Raw genomic sequence first — 21,502 nt, 5'->3', positions numbered from 1 at the left:
AAAGTGCAGCTGCCTGGGTTTTGAGAATGTATTACAATCATATTCTCTAAAGCCCAGGTACCACTTCTTCAAATCTGGCAACCATCTTGAAATGGAAGCACCTGCAATTTTGGTTCCTACTTGTTCAATAAAGAGAAGGTGGAAATGCTTTTAAGTAAAGAGATTCTCACAAGCTATGGTACAAATGCTGAAAAGAGTGATAATTTCAAGGACTGGCCATGGAAGCTTTTACGCTTCTCTTTAACATCAGTCTTTTATTCCTCTTTCAATGTTTGATCAGTCATGTATTTTTGGCCTATTTTGACCGTCAAGCTTGCTGTGAGTTTCATTGCCTTGCAAGTTCGTCCGTCAGGTTACCAAAGAATCAGAAATGAGTAGGAGTCACAAGTGTTCGTCCCAAGAATTTCAATATCCAGTTTTGGAGAGAGAGAGAATGTGGACCTATGAAAGTATCCGCACACGGACAACGTGCAAATCTTTTTTTGGGTAAAATATAATTGGGAAAATCTTGTTGTAACCACCTTTGATTACAAGAAGATTATAACCTAACCTTTTTGCTATTTTATACAGCAAACCTTTTTTTTTTTTTTCTCAATGAAGATAAATCTAGAATTTCACATAAAAAAATACAATAAATGCTGCCTTAAATAACTTTCAACATTTTGAAATCCCTTACCCCTGCATTAAATAAATTTTGGGAATAAGACAACGGAAAATTAAAAAAACCATTACAACTTGTTAGTTCACCACTTTGGTGACAATAAGTTTTACCAAAATAATCAGACTTACCAAAAAGGTTGGGGGTTGGGGAAAACCATTTAATGTCATGGATCATTGCATACAAATAAAATTACATTGTTTTCCCCTACGCATATAATAGCGCTAACCATGACAAAAATCATCCACATCTCCATCATCATCGTAAAACAGAAATATATATGGCATGCCTAATCACATATGACCTAATAGTGTCAGCCCCGCTTGCGTGGGTTCCATGGTTTTAAAGAACACATGCATATTTTAGGTCACCCATCATCAAGACCCAAATGACACAATGTAGACTACATGGTAATCTCTTCCTTTGAATGAATATAATTTTGAGTAGTCCCCCCTCAACTTCAAAATACTATGTACAAGCACCTAAGTCCTAAGGTCATCCACTTGCCCTGCAGCACAGAGGAAACAAGGTTAGTTATTCTGCATTGTTTTTCATCCATTATGAACAGAAAAGAAAAAATGAATAGTAGGTTGAACAATAAAGACTTTTTCAGAATATTTGATAGAGACTACTAAATGTAGAATGTACAGATAGAATATAATCTATAGGCCATTTAAATCTTACAGCAACTCTAAAACAATATGGAAATGCAATAAAAGACTGTAAAAAGGGAAAGAAGTGAACATTGGTTGCAGAATTCCACATGCCAGAACTGTTGAAGCATCACCTTGGTGAAGCCTATGTGCCTAATCTACCTACCACTTTGCGTTGTTCGACAGAACTTAGGTAAAAGCTATCTTTTGTCCATGGCTTAGGGTTTAGAACAGCCCCCTCAGATACCCAACCACCATTCCTAGTAATACAGATATGAAGTACACAAATCATACACCTTGTATTATGACATATTGTATGTGATAGGTACGATAAGCTTCTATGCAACCATCGAAGGTATTATCATTGTAAAATAGCATAAAACTGTGCCACAATGGGTGTTCTTCAGTCAATTACAGCTCAACCAGGATCATGCTGATTACTGATGATGGAACTAGTCACTTTATGGTTTGGCCTGATCCTGGTTCGGACTATTTGACCATCAGATCATTCGATTAAACCAGTCACAAGGATTTCGAACGGAAAAAGGTTTACATAAGTATATATATAAAGTTCAATATTAATGAAGCCGTGATATCTTACCAATGTTTGCAACCATGCGGGAGGACTAGGTGGGGGGGGTGTTCAAACAAGATGCACAAGTCAACAACCATGCAGATCTGGGGAACCAAGATAGAGGATGCACCAGCGGTGGGAAATGCATTTAGGCTTCACAGTGGCTACCTTTCTTTCCTCTTTTATGAAGGGAGTGGGGAGTGGTCTGATAATGGTGGATACAGTTTACTTAAAGTGCTGGGTTTATGCCTTGCTTCCATGGAAGAGTAGTAAGTAAATATTTTAGAAATTTGTTTTCCATATTCCTAACTAAAAGCAGGCCTGTTTGGATGGCTTGATCAGGCTTCTCTTCTAAGGCATTTCAAGAGGAACAGAACAAGCCATAATCATGCGGTTTCCAGTCCAAGTTGAAAGTAATGCAAGGATCAAGGTGAGAGGAGAAAAGGAGACAAGAGGTGAGAAGAGGAGAGGAGAGGAAGAAGGGATGAGAAGAAGAGACAGAGTGAGTACAATGCCTTGGGGAGAGAATCGATTTCTCTCCCATATATTCACTTGCTTATAATATGGGTAATTACAGAAATACCCCCATACTAACATAAGGTAGTCTAGGGAGATTTTTTTTTTTTTTAAAAATGAAAAATACAATACAAGATAATGTCACAGTACCCTAAATACCCTTATTATATGAATTCCAACCGTCCAAACGTCTAGTCTTGGACAGTATGAAAACAATATAACTAAGAATGGTAATTGGCGTTAAAAAAACTTACAATAAAGAACATCCAATCAATCACTGGCAAATTCTTCATAACTTAAACCTTCTGATATGGTATCCAGTCTCTTATTCTCTCCTGATGGGCCAAGATACACAAATAAGCTAACATGTAATCGATTTCACAAATTAACACACATCACAGATCCCTCACCTTGACATTCACCCCTTACAGGGGATTCCAGGAAATCTTCTGCATTTGTTGTGAGGAATGGTGACCTGGAGTAACTATCCAATATATCTTCAGATAATAAGGGAAGAATGATTAGTATTTAGCACTAGAAAATAATAACTGAAAACCTGGGAGAAGACAGATATAGAGACAGTGACACACATACACAAAGAGAGAGAGAGAGAGAGAGCAACACACACCAGAACTGTGATTAAAGTCAGCTGTCAAATCTGAAAGACTGAAGTTTCGAGGGATCCGCCCTAAAAATCCAAATGCAGAGTTGTCAGCATCCAGAAGTGGATCATTCAGCGGTTGAAAGTTTGACCCTACACTCCTGAATGATGCAACAGACACATCAGCCATTGTTGGACGCATATCCAAGACATTGCTACCAGAACCAACTGTAAAAGCAGAGTTGTTTGAGTAGCCAGCTTCTTGTTTGATCACCACCCCATTCATTCCTTGTGTTATTCCCATGAGTGAATTCTGAGTTGACAGCATACTAGGGGAGACATCTGCCCTGTGTGTATGAGCAGAGACATCATCAGCAATGTGCATGATGTGGTGCACCGAACGCCCATCATTTATGATTGTATTAGATATGTTAGGACCAATTGGGTGGTGCATGTTCTCCATCCTTGAAGATGGTATTGTATGCTCTGATACATAACACGCTGGAGTCTGCTGTACTGCAACAGAAAGCAATACTATCAGCTTTACGGGAGTAAAAATTGCAAAAGCCTAACTACATATGGTGAAAACTCAAATTTGTCGAATGCTGGAATCCAGAAATTGGAATTGTACATGACCATTCCACAAACTAATTTTGTGATCTGTAACTCTCCACCAAGCATCAACATAACTTTCCAGGGATGATATAAAATGATATACTGAAAGTTGCTCAGATGGATAAGAGGAAATCAATCTTAACAGAAAATTTTCAATTCAGATAAAAAAATTATTATTATTAATATTTGTGACATTTTGAACAATCGAATATGTGCATTTAGTATTCGTTGAATCTAACTCTGATAGTGGTTAAGCTCTTCCAACAAATATTGTGAAGATCCTGTTCCACGTTTTAAACAGATGGGAAGGGGGGAATAACTTCTAAATACCCCCTCCACATATGGAAAAATAAACATAAACTTAAGAAGAGTGAACATGCTCATTGGTCAAGTAGGGTATCTTACTGAGGATTTGCCCGTAATAGGGCTTCATGAAGATTGGATTAGAGGACACTGGAATAATGTATGGAACAGAATGTGAATAAACCTAAGCATTCACAGAAAACAATTGGTCTGGGTAATTCAAAGACATCCAAGGTAGCAAGACTGACATGGTGGCATACCATGACACATAAGTCATAGTACTGCATCATCCAGGAATCTGAACTGAGTTGCCTTCAGTGAGGTAATGGATTCCAAATATATACACGTCTTAAGGCATTTCTTATTCTGATATTTAATTGATCACAACGCAACAGCATCCATCTGACCATACTCTGTTTATCAAAATGAATGGTGATAAAGTAACCATTCTCATAGTCTCTGTGGATGATATTGGGTGACAAGGAATGATGGTGATGAGATCAACAAGTTGAAGACTTTCTTTGCCGTGAATTTGAAATAAAGGATCTGGGAAAGTTGAAGTACTTTCCAGGGAGAGGTTGCACGATTTTCAAAGGGCATTTTTCTTTCTCAAAGGAAGTATATCCTAGATCTATTATCTGAGACCAGGATTTTAGGGTGTCACCCTGCTGATACACCTATGGAGGCTACTACAAGACTCAAGGAAAAAGAGGGTGAACCGGTTGACAAAGGTCGCTACCAGCGGCTGGTAGGGAAACTTAATTACCTCTCTCATACACGGCCAGACATAGCCATTGTCGTGAGTTTGGTAAGTCAATTCATGCATGATCCTTATTCCTCTCATATGGATGTTGTTCTTCGTATTCTTCGTTATTTGAAGTCAGCCCCGGGAAAATGAATTCTCTTATCTCCTCATGGCCATCTACAAGTTGAAGCGAATACTGATACTGATTGGGCTGGATCTTCTGATAGAAAGTCCATATCTGGTTATTTCTCCTTTGTAGGTGAAAATCTTGTCACTTGGCGTAGCAAGAAACAGAACATGGTGCAAGGTCCAATGTTGAAGTAGAGTTTCGTGCTATAGCACAAGGCATTTGTGAGATGTTATGGCTTAGAGGTTTATTACAAGATCTTGGTGTTCCTGTCCGTCTCCCTATGATGATGTATTATGACAACAAGGTTGCCATTAGCATTGCTCACAATCCAGTTCAGCATGATCGTAACAAGCATCTGGAGATTGATAGGCACTTCATCAAAGAGAAGCTGGAAGAAGGACTGATCTGTGTTCCTTTTGTGAAGTCTACTGATCAATTGGCTGATGTGTTCACTAAAGGGTTGAGTGGAAAAGGTCTTTCATCCTATTTTAGTCAAGTTAGGCATGTTTGATATTTATGCTCCAACTTGAGGGGGAGTGTTAAAATATTGTATTTAGTGCCATGGGAGTATTTTAGTCATCCTTGTTATTTTCCATTATAACCGACTCTAATTAAATAGAGTCGGCCAAGTGGGGGCAATTCTGTAATTTTTTTCTCCCCTCTTCTATTATAAATAAAGGGGCTTGGATGTTCATTAAGACATCCAAGCATTGAGCTCTAAATTCTTTCCTATTAACATATCCATTCTTAGTTCTACTTATCTTCAGACCTTTTGATTCCAAGATTGATTTTCATAGTTCCGCTTTGGCATTAATCCCTGCTTTAGCCTCGTCTACCAATACAATATCATCTGCAAAGATCATACACTATAGGACCTCATCTTGTATGCCTCTGGTTAAGTCGTCCATGATAAGTGCGAACAAATAAGGGCTTAAGGCTGATCCCTGGTGTAACCCCAATTGAGATTGGGAATTCACTGCCTTGGCCCCCCGCCATTCTAACTCTAGTCACCACATCAGCATACATATCTTTAATTACGTCTACGTATTTACATAACACTCTTCTCTTCTCTAGTATGTTCCAGACTAGCTCTCTAGGGACTCTGTCATAGGCCTTTTCTAGGTCTACAAAGACCATATGGAGATCCTTTTTGCCCTCATCAATTCTCACTGGCTTGAAACAACTCGTCCTTGAGTTTTGCAATTATGAGGGATCACTTTTGGTCAGATCTGGTTGGTCTAGTTCAGTTGAACCAGAACAGGTTCATTGAAGGAACTGCAGGCCTGGTTTGACCTAGGGACCGATTCAATATTAAACCAGACCAACCCAAATCACAGAAAAGTTTTTTGCTTCCTCATCTTTCTAGCTGAATACTGCATCAAAAACAATGCAAATCCCTGAGGACCAAGATCACCCATCCTCCATGGAGAATGGTTCCTTAATAATGATGAAGTATTGCATGGGATCTTCTTGACATAAATGTCCATGTCAGAGACACTTCAGATTTCAGTTCTTGGATGATATAAAGTTCCATTTCTTCTCAGTAATTATTTGAAATTGATGAACAAATAGCACATATTATTCATATTTTGCTATCATCACCAGGGAAAAGCCATCTTCAAGATTAGTACTCAGCACTTTTCAAACATCAAATTACACAATTAGGATTAGGACATCAACACCCATGATCACCTCTACTTCTGCTCCCAATTTTTTGTGTCATTCTTCCAATCATCAAAGGTTTTAACGTTCAGTTTGGATTATGAGAGTCCAAACAGCTGACAATATCCATAAATCATGTTTGTTATTGTAAAGTAACTGGAAATCAAGGAAACTATAACCTCCATCTTTGAGCTTATTCCCATGATCATTAGAAATCGAGACCTCCATCTTTCGTTTCTTAAGAGAGAATCTGATCTGACAGAGGTATAACTAATCATTAACAAATATAATTCAACTGACAAATTCCTGGCTGTTCTCTCACGATCCAAGCGGAACATCAAAGATGAAAGTTGTTACGTTTACACATCCTCACATCCTATGAAGAACAACCCAGAGCAGAACTTTATCTTCCAACAAAAATCGCTAACACAAAAATTATTCAAATGACCTTACCTTTGCACAATATTGACCTATCATACAATCCATTCTTGCCTCAATGGCGCAGCATATTCTCTGCTGTAGTGAGTCCCATGTTAAATCCAATAGAACTCCTGAGTGCCGAATTCCCCTTGTACATGCATGTTGACAGGCAGACACTCGACTCTTAAGACCTTGTGTCAGCAAATGTATTGCATTAACAAAATTAGGAAAGATTTTCTCTGGACTTTCCAAGGCTGTTATCGAGGATCCAAACAAACCCATCTCATGAGTCATGATATCAACACTGGTAAATTCAGCAAACACCGGTAATGCAGAAGATGAAGCTTCAGGCTGGCTGAGTCGATATGATCCATTAGGAGGGCCCAAACCAAGGTTAGAAGGCCCAAATGGGGCTGGAATCACTAAGAGGGTAGTCTGGCTATTTACCAAGGTAGTTGGGGGGTTTCTGTAATAAGGAATTAATTTTACTTGGGTTCCATAGGAGCTGTCACTAGATACCACTTTGCTGATTTGTTTAGTTTTAAATAATAGAGTTCGAGTGCTATTAGGGGTCTGCTAAAGCCGGTAGGAGGATAGTAAGAGCTTTGCTTCAAGTTTGATTATTTTATTTAGATTGAGAGAGTGAATAGGAGTCCTTATGAGAGTCAATTTTTTAATTTAAAAAGTCTATTTATAGGTAATAATTTCCCCATTAATCATAGTTTTTGAGTAATAAAATTTGGGTTTTGTTAAACTATTGTGTGCTGGGTGCCATGCATGACTAGTGAAGGACAATTGCCGAATGCTCTTCTTCATTCTCCTCCTTTTCGAATCTACAGGTCTGGTGATTCTGTTTCAGGTCAGATTCTGTTCATCTCCTCCTGTTATTTTCTAGTTTCTCTCTTCTTCTTCGAATTCATATATCAGTTTCAGAGTTTCTCCTACACCCTTTCTGATTCTTATTTGATTCTCCAAACCTGATCATCTAAGTTTGGTAGACTCAAATTTAATCTGTCTATTAGCTCTGATTATCAATACCTACTATATTTTCTCAGAAGTTGTTCCTAGCTTGAATATTAAGCAAGCAGGGATTCATCTAGATCCCCTCACCTGATTTATAAGATTCTTTCATAGTTTGATTCAACTGTCCAAGTAGAACAATCAACCAGAAAAATAGGGACATTTGTGCATTATTTCATGAATTATATTAAATCTCCTAAATCTGGCTAATTCTGTCCTATAAAAGCGATCCTGGTCCATCAGTGTGGTTCCAGCACTAGTGTGCTTCCCAGTTCTTCTCTAGAACTCTGAACCACTCCCAACATTTGTCATCATATTTTTTTGCACATGGGGAGGCATCCAGGTGCTTTCCTACTTCAGCTAATGGGTTTAGGCACATTTGCTTTTGTTTCCTTACTATACTGTTGTGTTACCCTTTTTCTTTTTGAAAGTGATTGCTTGAATAACAAGAAAATATATATTAGCCTGTGTCAGTGTCTGTATGCTAGAGAGAGAACGAAAGGTGTTTTAGGCTACAGAGATCTTTATGCTTCACCTTTGCACGCTCTTGTGCCTTGTGCCATTAACAGATTTACTTTAACCTCATGGTAGCAACCACATTGAAATTTCAAACATCCTTCAAAATTAGGAACTATACTAAGTGAATGACAACAAGAGGGCTTTGACCTAGCTCCCTCATCTACCACTGCAAAAAGCATCGCCTTCCATGTCAATCTTCATCTCCAAACGCCAATCTTTAACCTCTTATTCTTCAAGGACAACCAAAAAGAGTGTTGGAAGACCCAATCACCCTTTCTCTCATACTTGCATATTATCCACAAATATTGTATAAGTTCAGATTGTACTCAATCTTGGCACAAACAGCAACCTCAAAATATCCCTTATCGTCCAGACTGGAACCTCATTGGGTTTTAACAGAATCGTAACTTTCCAGAACCTGCCCTACAGATCTGAGAAGATTCACAATAAATGGATCCACATATCAGAATTACAAGGACTCAGTTCATTGGGTATATCTGTAAACCTAAGCTCGATTTGAAATCAAATGCACTTCAATATCATTCTGTGACATCAGAATCTTCACAAATCAACATCTCTTTCAAGAACCATATCATTACTATACTATAATGAGACTCTCTCATCATTCCCAATTCTACGAGCTCACCAAAAACCTTGCTTTAAGACTGTGGAGACCCTAAAGCTTCTTTTCAATCACCTTCAACATAGAGAAAATATCTAAAGAGCAAGGATACTTTTCAAACATCCATCCACATAAATCAAATATTGTAGCAATACTGACTCACACAAAGAAATCCTCAGCTCCACATCTATAAATCCCCAAGCATATTTGATAGCCATGAACAGGGTGCAACACGAGCATGGGGTAGAAAAGGCAAATATACTGATGAACCTTCACAAACACACATGCACAAAAGGAAATTCTGGCTTATATCTAGAGGAGGGTGCAAGTACCACTCCAGTCTCCAAATGCAATTCCAATGAGCATTTGCATGAGACTTCCCCGAAAGGAAGTCCAAGAGAAGTAAAGTGACAAGTACAGGGCACCGAAAGAAGATTCCAAAACAAAAACATAGTTTTTTAATGAATAACACATTATTAAGATAAAATTATTTCATTGGAATTTGTCTAAAGCAACGCTTCAAATGATGGGAATCAATACAGGCAACTTCAGTAAGAACTCAATGTTCAGCTAGCATATTCGATCTAAAATGCACCCATCAAATGCATAAACATCAAAACCATCTCCACAAATATACAATATCTATGTAGTCAAATTGTTTCCTTATAAAAATCTAAAGGAACAACTTCCTAAAGCACCAATTTAAATGCATAATGATTAAAATTTCAGATGCATATGCAGTGATGGAGGATACACCCTTTGCAAAATGTAATTAATAACATCATTTATATAACTAATGAAGAGAAGTGCATGAATCTGTATCATCCATCTCCAAGAATAGTTAACTGGAATTCCATGTAATGGTATCTAGGGAACCATAAGAAACTGAGAATAAGCACAAGGATAAAATCTACCATAAACTGAGACATGCCAATTTACAGATCAATGACAGTAAAAAAGAATCAGTTGTTCAGCCTACACGGTGTGGTATGAGATCCATTAGAATTAGGCATGGGAGCAACTCCAGCTGGACATATCTTATGCATGAGCTCAACCTGTTTCTCAAGCAACTTGTTGAAAACATCTATCTGCTGCTTCACCATCAACCTAACATGGTAGGCTTTGAAAAATTCCTTGTTCTCTTCTTCAAGTTTTTGCCAAACTGCAGAATAAGCAAAAAAAGAATGGTATGAATAAATAAATAGCAAACATTTACAATACAAGAAGGCAAAAGGTTCTTTGAACAGTCCACAATAGGAAGGCTTGGTATGGTCCGCTTAATTGTGCAATGTCAAAGGGTGACTCTGGCAATTCCAATCATTGGTTAGATAGGCCATGGTCTAGATGGGCCATGTGTCAAATTTTAGAGCCATATTCAATCATATACCCCTCACGTATTAGCATTTCCCCCTGTATTTTTAGCCGTCTATTTGTTCAACCATTTTTAAAAGTTTCTCCTTCTTAAGGATTTTCAAAGCTTTATGCTGCCACATAATCAACTCCATTTCGGCTGAAACTTCACATGTGAAGTGGGCCCTAACTTCTCATAAATCTGGGCCCCATCCAACTTGCCATGTGCCAGATATTAGGTTCATACAAGAATGCCTTAATAAAAGCTCCGTCTAAGAAATCATCCCTCAAAAATAAAAAACATTCCTTTAAAATTAAGTAATCTTCTAAATGAAAATGTTATTCAGCAGTTGGTTAAAATATAAGGGACTAAATAATTTATGGGAAATCTCTGTTATATGGTCCAGTTAAGACAAGTTTGTCCACAACCACCATTTTGAGCCACATTGAGGGGTGATGAGATCAAAGCTAGGAAACTCATGCCCTAAGCATATTTGTAAAAAGCTCAAAGGTATATACAAGAAGAGAATAGAAAAGGAGACAAACAGCCCACAGACAAGGCCCAGAGAACCAAAGAGAAAAATGAGGGTCCTGTTAAAGTTCAACTAGGTTAGTGAATTCTGTAAATTTTACAAATAGCCGCATGGCAAGTAATTGTTAGGACACTAGAATATTAGGTGGGTCTATGTTATAAAGGAACTCCCAACAATCCTATTGGTCAATTCTCAACCCAAAATGAGCATGTTATAGGTACTTACTTACTCATTACAAACATGCTAGTAACCTCAATTATTACACAATGGAGGTTTGTGGCATTTCGTAACTTGGTAACTTTGATCTATGTTTTGAACCCTATCATATTGGCTTGAAACTTGATTGGTGAAACGGCTGCAGCACCCCCATAACATGGACCCACCCATGTCCACCACATGGCAACTGGTGACAGTTTACATGTTCACCAATGACCAACCTTGGTGAACATTAACTCTATCGAAAAAACAGATGGAAAAAGCCCTGCCTAACAAATTCTGCGGACACAACAAAGCAAATGATAACAAAGAAGATCACAACATCCAACTGAGAACACTTGCTCCATGCTCAACTAATAAAGGAGAGCAGCACATGGTGAAAGAGTCAAAGAAATAGAAAATTCAACCCCAAGCAGCGCCCCCCCCCCCCCCGCCCCCCCAGTGAACCAGGCACAGTCACAGAAAGCACGGACTGAATATTCACTTTCAGACAGCGGTTCCTAGCCCTCCTCATATGAACCCCCTCCTTGATTAAAGGAAATTTAGGTTGTCATGGATGACCAAATGAAGGGACAAAAGACTGGGGTTGCCAAGGAACAAGCCAAGCTTATTATTCTGTTGTAATATGGGTTCAAGGGTGGTTTGGTCTTTATTTATTTTCAGGGCTATTCTTGTCCTTGTACCTATTCTAGAACATTTTCCCATCTATTATATATATAGTAGGGTTGTGATCTCAAATTCACAAGCCATTATTCCAAAAATTCCATCATGGCATCAGAGTTAGGATCACCCTCGAGATCCACAACCTAATGCCTCTAGCCGCCGCCGCCATTCAACCCTAGCACCACCTCGCCTCCGCCTCTCTCTCCCTTTCTCACCTAAGTCCCTGCCTCCCTACCTTTATCTCTCTCTTCTCATTTTTCCCTCTCTCTCTCTTGATTTTTCCACCACCTCTCGGCCCCTCCATCTCTCACCCTCGGTGGTGATTCTCTCCCACCAAGGTCTCTTTTTTGGTTCCCTTCTAATGTTTCAAAGAGATCTCAGGGTTTCTTTCCAAGATCAGTGAACAGATTAGAAGATTTCGGTCATTCTTCTGTGATGTTTCTCCAGGATCTGTTTGAGATTTGAAGATTTCGGCTATTTTCTGTAATGTTCCTCCAGGATCTGTTTGAGATTTGAAGATTTCAGCTGTTTTTGCTCGGTCGTTGTTAGAGCCTTTTGTTCATGATTCTTTCTGACCAGCAGCCATGTTAGACATTACTACTGCATTAACTGTCCAGGACGGAGTCAGCGATCGAACCTTTCCTTCGTTCCTTATCAGCTCTATCAAATTTGATGGGAGAAATGAATTGAAGTGGTCTCACTTTTGCTTCCTTTCTATTGATTCTTGTGGTTTTTCTGGTTATCTTACCGGGGAATCTGAGAAGCCTACTGCTGCTGGCGCTACTCTGTGAAAATGGAGTTCGGACAACTCCCTTGTCATGTCTTTTCTCATCAACTCCATGAACCCTAACATTGCTCGAGGTTACCTTTTGTTGGTTTCGACTGTGCCAAGGATACCTATTTTCAGATCGGCAATGATGCCCAAGTGTATGAGCTATGCAAGAAGATCCATGACACCAAACAGAAAGAGCTGATGCTTTCCTAGTACAATTCCGAGTTGAGAAGTATGTGGCAGGAGTTAGATTATTATGATGACTTCTCTGCTACTTGTTCCACTGATGCCACAAACTTCAAGAAACGGGAAGACAAGCTCCGCGTGTATGATTTTTTGGCTGGCCTCAACGTAGAGTTCGATCAGATTTGGGTTCATGTTTTGAATCATGATCCCTTTCCTATACTGGAGCAGGCATATTCCATGGTTCAATTAGAGGACAGTCGTTGTGCTGCTATGTTGCAACCTGTTTCCCACAATCGATTTGCACTGTTTTCTGGTTCAGGATCTTCATCTCATACTGTTTATCTCTATCTTGAATTCTTTTTGATAAAGTTCATAACATGTCCATCATCTCCTAAGAAAGAAGTCGACACACATGGTGCAGTGTTTAACCACTTCATCCAGATTGGTGGATGATGAACCACCTGCCTAACTTCATTGAGGCAATCAAAACTTGCCCACAAACAGCCAGTCAGCCAGTCATAACAGTTTTTATTATCCTATAGGATGTGTGCCAGTTGTTGGTAAGGCTAAAGGAATCTTCTTAAGTAGCAAATGTCTAGAAAAAACAATTTCTGGTTCAAGACAGTCAGGCATCCTGAGAGTCCAGACACCCGTTCGGACCGTTCCATACCTATCCGAGAGCAAAATTGACTAACAAACATGGGACAACCAGGAAAACCGCTAGACAACCGAGCATCCCAGACAGCCGTCTTGATGTCCTTTTAAAACACTGGAAGTAGAAACACCTTGAGAGCAACCTTAGGCCTCTCAAGTCTTGATCACCACTGAAATCATTTTAAGATTGCAAAGTTAATTGGTATATGTTTAGCTGATATTAAACCAATCCACCACTAACAACAACCTTACTATAATAATGATTTCTAACAAGATCACAACAGGGTCCAAGTCTAGTCATCCCACGACAAGACCCAATTCCATTGAGCTCAACCCTTGGCCATGCCCTTTCAGCTTTGCATCTGGATTCTGGGCCTCCAATGGAAATGTATCTGGATATTCTGTATGCAATTCTTTATATCCACCGGAGTCCTCCCAAGAAGAAGCTGCTTGATGTCTTTTCCCATTATCCTTAGAAGATTACCATTAAAGAACTTTGAATTCTTATTTTGTTTATGATGACATAACCTAGCCTGAAACCTCAAAGATGTCCACGACTAGAGGTTGGTTTACCCTTAACCCATATTCAAAAGATTGTCCTCTCAGTCATCATTAACCGTGAGGGGACCAAGAGAAGAAATAATACGACCCCAACAGCATAATTTGAGATTTTGATTTCACCCCAGGTCAAAACAAAAATATTTCGAATTTTCAACCAAATTTGGAACACTTTGGTTGGCTATTTTTCGGTGGTCAAATGGTCTATTTTGACCCAAAACTTCAGGGAAACCCTAATTAAGCATCTCTAAATATATTTGAACCTTTAGATTGTGGGAAAAAAAACACACCCAAAACGGTAGTTTAGCTTCAGACCCTAGGTTGGTACCATGCGTTGTATGTTTTGGTATCCTCTATCATAGTCTTCACGGCGTCTAGGTGACCAAAGGCATTGGAGAGAGTCCAAATGCAAGGGGATACCAACAAGGCGACGCCTTGCAAACTATGTCCTCTCTTATATAACCTATTCTACATATAATTTAGTACTAGAAAGCACAACATTTAGTAAAAACAATTGAAATATGTATTAAGAATGAAGAAAAACCATTTAATAGTACATCAATGTCAAAAAGTATCATCATCGGCAATTACTGATGACAGAAAGGAAAATCTTTTGAATATGGCTTCTCTCTAGCTTGACAACTAGCATCCAATGGGTGTTCTCCTCTTTGTTGCGGGTGCCAGGACCATCTACTGCTCTGACATCCATAAATGCTCCCTTGTATCCTCCATCATTTTCCCAAGGTGTCTGGTTCCCCCCCTCCCCATTCCCCTAGCCTTTCCCCTATCTGGTCTGCCCTCTCCCCCTCTCCTGGTCGGGCCTCCCTCTCCTTCGGACTCAGTTTCATGGCCTCCTTCCCCCAATGGCCTCTTCAATGCCTCCTCCACTTGGAACTTTTTGAGACCCAGAGCCCCTACTGTCTCGTACTCTCGTGGTGCAGATAGTTTGGTTTAAAGGCCACATTCCCCGCCACAGTTTTACAATTTGGAGAGTACTTTCCCTTTGCCTCCCAACCCAAGCCTTCCTCATTTATAGACACATCCCATGGCCCCCTCTTGTGTCCTTTGTTGGAATGGCCTCGAAGACATTGACTACCTATATTTCTCCTGCCCCTTCTTGGCCTCTATTTGGCAAAGGGTATTAGGCAGTCGCTGGCCCTACCGCAAAAGAATCTTCCCCTTCTCTAGGGAATGACTTTGGGTTGATATGACCTTCTCAGGGACCTCAATTTGTGACACTACAGGGAAGCTCGCCTTCGGTGCCGCTATTTCTCACATCTGGATAGAGCGCAATCTTTGCATATGGACCTCCAACTCTCATTCCTTTGACAAGATTTGGAAAGCCATCTCTTTTGACGTTAGCTCCAAGCTTTCTGTTTCACCCCAAGGAACAGGCTCATTATTGTCTCTTGGGGTTTACATGAGTCCTTGATTCAGCCTCTCCCCTTCTCCTAGAATGGACTTTGCTTCACTCTTTCTCTTCTCTCCCCCTTGTATATCCCCCTCCCCGCTTTGGGGCTTTTGGTAATGAATTTTTTATTCACCCAAAAAAAAAAAAAAAGGAGTGCCTATTTAGGCATATTTACATATGTTTGATGCATTAGTAGGAAAAATAACACTCAAAGTGGTAGGTTGGCTTTAGACCCTATGACATATCGCAGCCATGTCATCCTCTACCTGAAGAATCTCTCAAAGTCCATCACAACAGCCCTATAGGTGAAATTTGAAATTTGAGGAAATTTGGCCAAATAATGCTTCAAACCCACCCAAATGTTGAAGTGAATGCTCCACAATTGACCACCAAATCATGATTCAGTAAAAAATGGACTTTGCCAAAAAAAATTTGAGGTTTTCAAGTAGTTCTAGAGTTCTCAGGCGAAGGGGCGAAAGCCCGAAATTTTGCCGAATTGAGTTGAAATTTCACCGAAATTAGTCAAAATTTCAGTCAAAATCTGGTATGCCTGCAGAGTCGAACCCTGTTTCGTTACGACTTACAAGGCTTCACAAAACCAAAATATTTCGCAAAACTTCGGTCTGAACAAAATTTTGAACCATGCTCAACAGAACTAGAAGATTTCTTTAAGGCCACTATTAAGTAGGAAGACTTATAAACTCCAATGCATTAGTGAGACAAATTAGACCCTAGAACTGCCAACAGATACCATTGAGTTTGAAGCACAAACCTCAACCCACGTCGATTCAGAATACACAAGCAAACAGATTCCAATTCTCAAAGAATCTGGTAAGGGGTTCAAAGCTTTGGCAGAGCGAAAACACAAAAGTCAAAGATATCTGAGGAGTCAGACACACAATGATGCCATCAAGCAAGAACTTCCCATCAAGCTTTATTGCTCTCAATCACTGTTCTTTCAATGGCAGAGGCATCTTGGACATTACAACTTGATAATTCAAATCATCAACAATCACATTAAAATGTGAAGTATTTTCCCAGGTACATGAATCCATTCAAGACTTAACCAAGTCTTCCCATCCAAAGGGTTCTAACAACTGAAGAAACAGTAATGTCTAAGATTGAACAGTCAAAATCTAATCTTTAAAATGTTTGAGTATATCCAAATGAAACGTAAGGGGAAAATAGAAAATCATTATGATGATTACCCAGTTCAGTAAAATCAGGTTCTATTTTTGCCTGATCTAGAAGAGTTTCCACAACCTCTTCCCGGTTCATGTACAACTGAAGACATCGTTCAATAAGATCTTGCACCTGGATTTCAAACAGAGAAAGATGTCAAGAAGATGACAGCAATGATCTAAATTTGGGGTGTGGGGGGGGGGGGGGGGAAGAAAGAGAGACTACAGCTGCATTTTGTCATAACTTTAGCATGTAAATTACCAATGTTTCCACCAAGACTGTCAAAAAACACACAACAGAATATATTCCAAGGAACATTCAGAATATCAACTACATGCCACAAAGATTAATGTAAAATTGGGTTCATATAAACATCACAATGCTAGTGATTTTTCTAGATGTCTCAAACAGAGATCAACCGTCCATTTTCATGGCTTTCACTATCCAACCTGTTCATTTATCAAAGTTGAAAAGCAGCATCCTCTTTCTCTCTGGCAAAATCACTGGAAAGCAGTATAAAACCTTGATATCTTAGATCAAGAAACCTTAACCTTAGACCATTAAACCTTAAATCTTAAGCCTTAAAACATGAAATCCTATCCTTAAGCCACCAGAGTCTAAACCTCAAGTTCGGGGGAAAAAAATTAACCCTATTTTTAACTATTTTGCTGGAGATGAAAGCCCTATGGAGAATAAAAAATGGTTGCCCAAATAGGAACTGGATTTTCAGGAAAAATGGCACCAGAAAAGTGATGGAATTGATCTAAAATAATTGTGGTGAATCACCGTTGTTGCTACCATGGTAATCAGCGTCACCATTCGCTGTTTCCATTATCACCGTAGCCAGTGGAAGTTGTCGTTCATCATTGTAGTTGTCGGAGATGCAGTAGCATTATTGTGGCTGAACCAGCATTATAGATTTGGAATCCCAAACCAAGACGAACCAGATCCAAACCAAGAGGATTTTGATCCAATAGGGGTTGGTAAGGGTTAATCTTGTAATCTTTATTATTTTGGAATTAGATAAGTACGAGCTTTGTTTAGTAGTTTCCTAGTTTGAGATGCTTTCTGTTAAGATATACCGCAGTGGTTGTTAGTCATTAACCACGACAGGAGGAGTGTCCCTACCGTGGTGTGTGTTAGTGTTAGAGTTTGAAGTTATTTTTAGTTGTTAATTAGACTTAGGTTGCCCCAAGCTACCTTCAAAAGAACCATGGACCTAGAAAGTCAACCGACCACACACAATTGGGCAAGATCCAGACCCAAAATTCTAGATAATTTCAAAAATATCATTGACACCACACTTAAAGGAACAATAATAGAAATAGAAGTAAAGTAGCAAAACGTAAGTAGGACCAATCTCCCTCACCAAAGAGACATGTAAATCAACAAAAAGCAGCATCATAAAACAAAAAGTTCCATAATGCAGAAATGGTTCCCTGACTAGCCAAGCTCCAAAATGGGCCTTTCTCCACTTCATATGGATGATCAACCTAGGAAATTGAAGTGATCACTTTAAGATGTTCTCTTGGTCATCAAATTCAAAGATTTCATCTGTCTCTGTCCTTACTCCTTTAAAAAGGTAAACTCCATATGTTTTTTCTTTTGTCACATTTAAAAAATTTATTTTGAACCCCTGAGTTCTAGAGACTCCTAAACAATTTAGTTTTTACCCCACTCTGATCTCAATAATAAAAGCTGCACCTACAAACAACATCTAACATAGAACTAACTATTCTTGTCCATGGACACATTCCATCTGACACCAAAGCAAAGAGAAAAACTAAGTAGAGTTGGACTTGGTGTATACTTTTGATAATAGAAAATTCAAGATTTAATGACCTTTCTTTTCCAAAACATCTGGACTATCATGCTACCCATGTTATAGTTGGACCACTGGGCGTGTTCTTGGTCCATTCTATGATCCACTATGATATTCAACTGGACTGTTACTTGGCCCACTAATCTACCAACGTCACAAACAGACTACTTCATCATGAGATACTGTTCATATGCTTGCATATAAATAGAAGAAACTTTATGAAATATAAGCATATTCTACTGCCCTATCACCTGTGTACTAGGATAGCTTGATATAATGGATTATAGAGCTAATTCACACTCTCTTTGAACTTTTACAAAATCTTACCACTGAAAGCAAAATCAAGTTACTCAGTGAAGATATAAATAAATAAATAAAATACTGGTTTGACTGTATTTATCTGTAATGCCAATATTGAGACAAAAGCAGACAGAATCTATGAACTCAGAAAAAAAAACATATAATGAAAACCTTTAAATATCAATGTTCAACTGAGAAACAGAATGGTGATGAAAAGTAAATTTAAGTCGATGTTGCTTCAATGAAGTTAAGAAATAATATAATAAACATGAGGGGAAAAAATACACATGAAACAAACCTGAAGCATGCCTATCCAGTGGGCATTGAAAAAGCGACCACAAACAGAACAATTTTAACATACAATAGTAAAACTAAACAGAATTATCTATATTCCTTAAAAGAAATCGCAAGCTCAAAACTTCCTTACCACTTGTATATCTTGGCGTGAAACCCTTCTGACCTCTCCACCAGACATTTTTAATTGAAGAACCGAATCAGAACTAGCATGAAATAATATATCGAATGTCTGATTACGCCTTCATACATGATCTAAGGAGAATTCTAAGGAGTGCCCTGCATATCAATGATACTCCCTAGGAAAATGAAAAGAAAACGCTATTAATTCCTTTGCATGGTCATTATAACAAATAGATAACAAGGAAAACTATGACCTGATATAGAAACAACTAAACAGAAAAGAGTCCAACCCAAGTTGATCGCTACATGGGTTGGCTTAGATTTTGTTGAAGAGTGTTCTCCTGCAATTTCCAGTACCGAAATTCTCTAGCCATGAAAGTGAAAGCAAAACAGAACATAGCTCTCTTACAAGAAATTAACGGAACGAGCGAGAGAGAGAGAGGAAGGGAGGAAACCCAACATGCAACAAGAAAAACCCATTGATTCGTTTCTCATGATTAACTTATATTCCAGCAAAAAAAAAAATAGAACCTTTCTGCGCAGGCAAGAAACAGGAAACTATCAAAGGATAGCAAAGCCAGAAACCCATTAAGAAAGAAGTATATAAACAAAACAGAACTAAACCCTTATCCGAAAACTCAAAGAAAAAGGATCAAAAAGCGATTCTCAGCTTACAGAGGCTCTGAACATTACCTTTTTCGGCCTCCTGATTAAGTTACAGAGGTAGCTCTTTCTTCAATCCAGAACAAGGTGGTCACTTCAATGGAGTGATCCAAGCTCTCTTAAGGGTAAAAGAGAAAAAATTTCTAATGTTGAGGGTTTAAATTTGATTCAGATCTGATAACGAACAGAGACGATAGGGAAAGAAGGAAGGGGACGATCAAGGAATAAAGAGAGAAACAGAGAAAAAGAGAAACACGGAAGAAGAAGGAGAAGGAGAGGTGTTTTATTAATATTTAGGTTGCAAACTTGAATTGAAACTCAACTCAGGTGGTTCTGGGAGCCCCTAGATGTATGTCCACGTGTTGATGGATAGATGGGTCCCACTTAGAGATTCCGTACGCCAGAATCCATCCTATGTGTCGTGATTTCCACCCATCAGCTCATCTTCACCGTTGAAAATAGCAATTTATCTGTTTCATATTTAGGGTGGGACCCATTCTTCCTGGAAATTGAGACACGTGAGCAACTTATGGAGGACTTAATATGGACTGTAATAATAGTTCTAGGGACAAGAAAGGCAGAGAGAGAATTAAGAATCCAAAACTTCCCTCCATGGGAAACAGAAGATTTTGGTATTTTGGTCTCTGTCTTCGGTCTTTACACATCTTTGTAAAGACAGATGAGTAGATAGATCTATTCACGTTAATCCCATTGACCTGTTACATACAATAATTTGGTATTTGCAATGCCACCCAATCATTGAGGGAGGTATTTTGATTTGGACTTTTTTTTATTTGAAAGTCTCGCGAATTGAGATTGAAATTTGAAAATTAGTGATTTTTTATTTATATTTATTTTTTAATTAATTATGAGGTTTGTTGTTTGAATAATGATTTGCGTGAGTATTACTCTTACTTCATTTTGGGTCAATGATGATCCAATCCAATCTGACCCAATTTATGTTTTTGTAAAGGGAAGCAGTTTTCAGTCTAGGAATGTGGTCTACGCCAGTAATCTCATGTGTCTATCTTTATTCTACTCAAAACAAGGGGGGCAGAGGTGTCTTTTTTAGACTAATCTTGAACTCAAGGATATAAGTATCGAGATGGGTGGATAGACCAGTATAGATTAGGATTAGACAGCACTAATCCGATCAAGTTTTAAAAAATCATAATTGTGTAGGGATTGGTCTCTATCAATTTGAATTAAAATCATCCTAGAATCAATCAGGAATTGATTGAACTCATCTTGGATCAGCTGCACTCGGCCTAATTGGAATTAGCATTGTCTAAAAATCATAAATTGGTCAAATCAAGACGATTCTGATCCAAATTTTAAAAGCATGAATCCAATCAATATCAGTCATCAATATAGTTGATCTTTCCCCCAAAGATCAACTAACATCAAATAAAATTGATTGATTCCATATCATAATTGTCATTCTTTAAATCAAGCCACAGTGAAGACAACTACTTGCTCAATTGGTTGGTGTCTTGTTAGTAGATTAGAAACTCAGGTTACGAGCTCGACTCTTTAGTTTCACCTTGTATCACAAGACACCTCCTTCAGTAATAATTTAATGGGGTGTTGTTCTCTGTGCGGCAGTGCAGGCTGCGCCCAAGCACATGGGAGTGAGCACAATGATCACCCTGCCCCCTGCACAGGTTGCCCATGCCCCTGGGCGCAGCCTGCGTTGTGGCACAAAAAACATTCTCCCTAATTTAATGACCTGTCGAG

The 21,502-nt window shown here is 38.8% G+C and overlaps 1 protein-coding gene across 2 annotated transcripts; it reads right to left on the bottom strand.

The window, feature by feature from the left end:
- Positions 1-822: 822 nt before the first annotated feature.
- LOC122652237 lies at positions 823-19,983 on the bottom strand. Of its 2 annotated transcripts, none has more exons than XM_043845924.1 (8): positions 19,796-19,983; positions 19,113-19,278; positions 16,590-16,695; positions 10,018-10,200; positions 3,030-3,521; positions 2,812-2,898; positions 2,656-2,736; positions 823-1,166 (listed from the first exon to the last, which is right to left on the bottom strand). In XM_043845924.1, the coding sequence occupies exons 2-7, from the start codon at positions 19,158-19,160 to the stop codon at positions 2,672-2,674; spliced, it is 981 nt and encodes a 326-aa protein (XP_043701859.1). In that variant the 5' UTR covers positions 19,161-19,278; positions 19,796-19,983; the 3' UTR covers positions 823-1,166; positions 2,656-2,671. The 2 variants fall into 2 exon arrangements, with proteins under 2 accessions (XP_043701859.1, XP_043701860.1); XM_043845925.1 differs by having other exon boundaries at positions 3,030-3,518; positions 19,796-19,982.
- Positions 19,984-21,502: the final 1,519 nt, after the last annotated feature.

Source organism: Telopea speciosissima, chromosome 2 (genome assembly GCF_018873765.1).
Source record: "Telopea speciosissima isolate NSW1024214 ecotype Mountain lineage chromosome 2, Tspe_v1, whole genome shotgun sequence".
NCBI classification, from domain to species: domain Eukaryota; kingdom Viridiplantae; phylum Streptophyta; class Magnoliopsida; order Proteales; family Proteaceae; genus Telopea; species Telopea speciosissima.
Note: the sequence above shows the minus strand (reverse complement) of the source record. Positions and strands in the feature narration are given on the sequence as shown.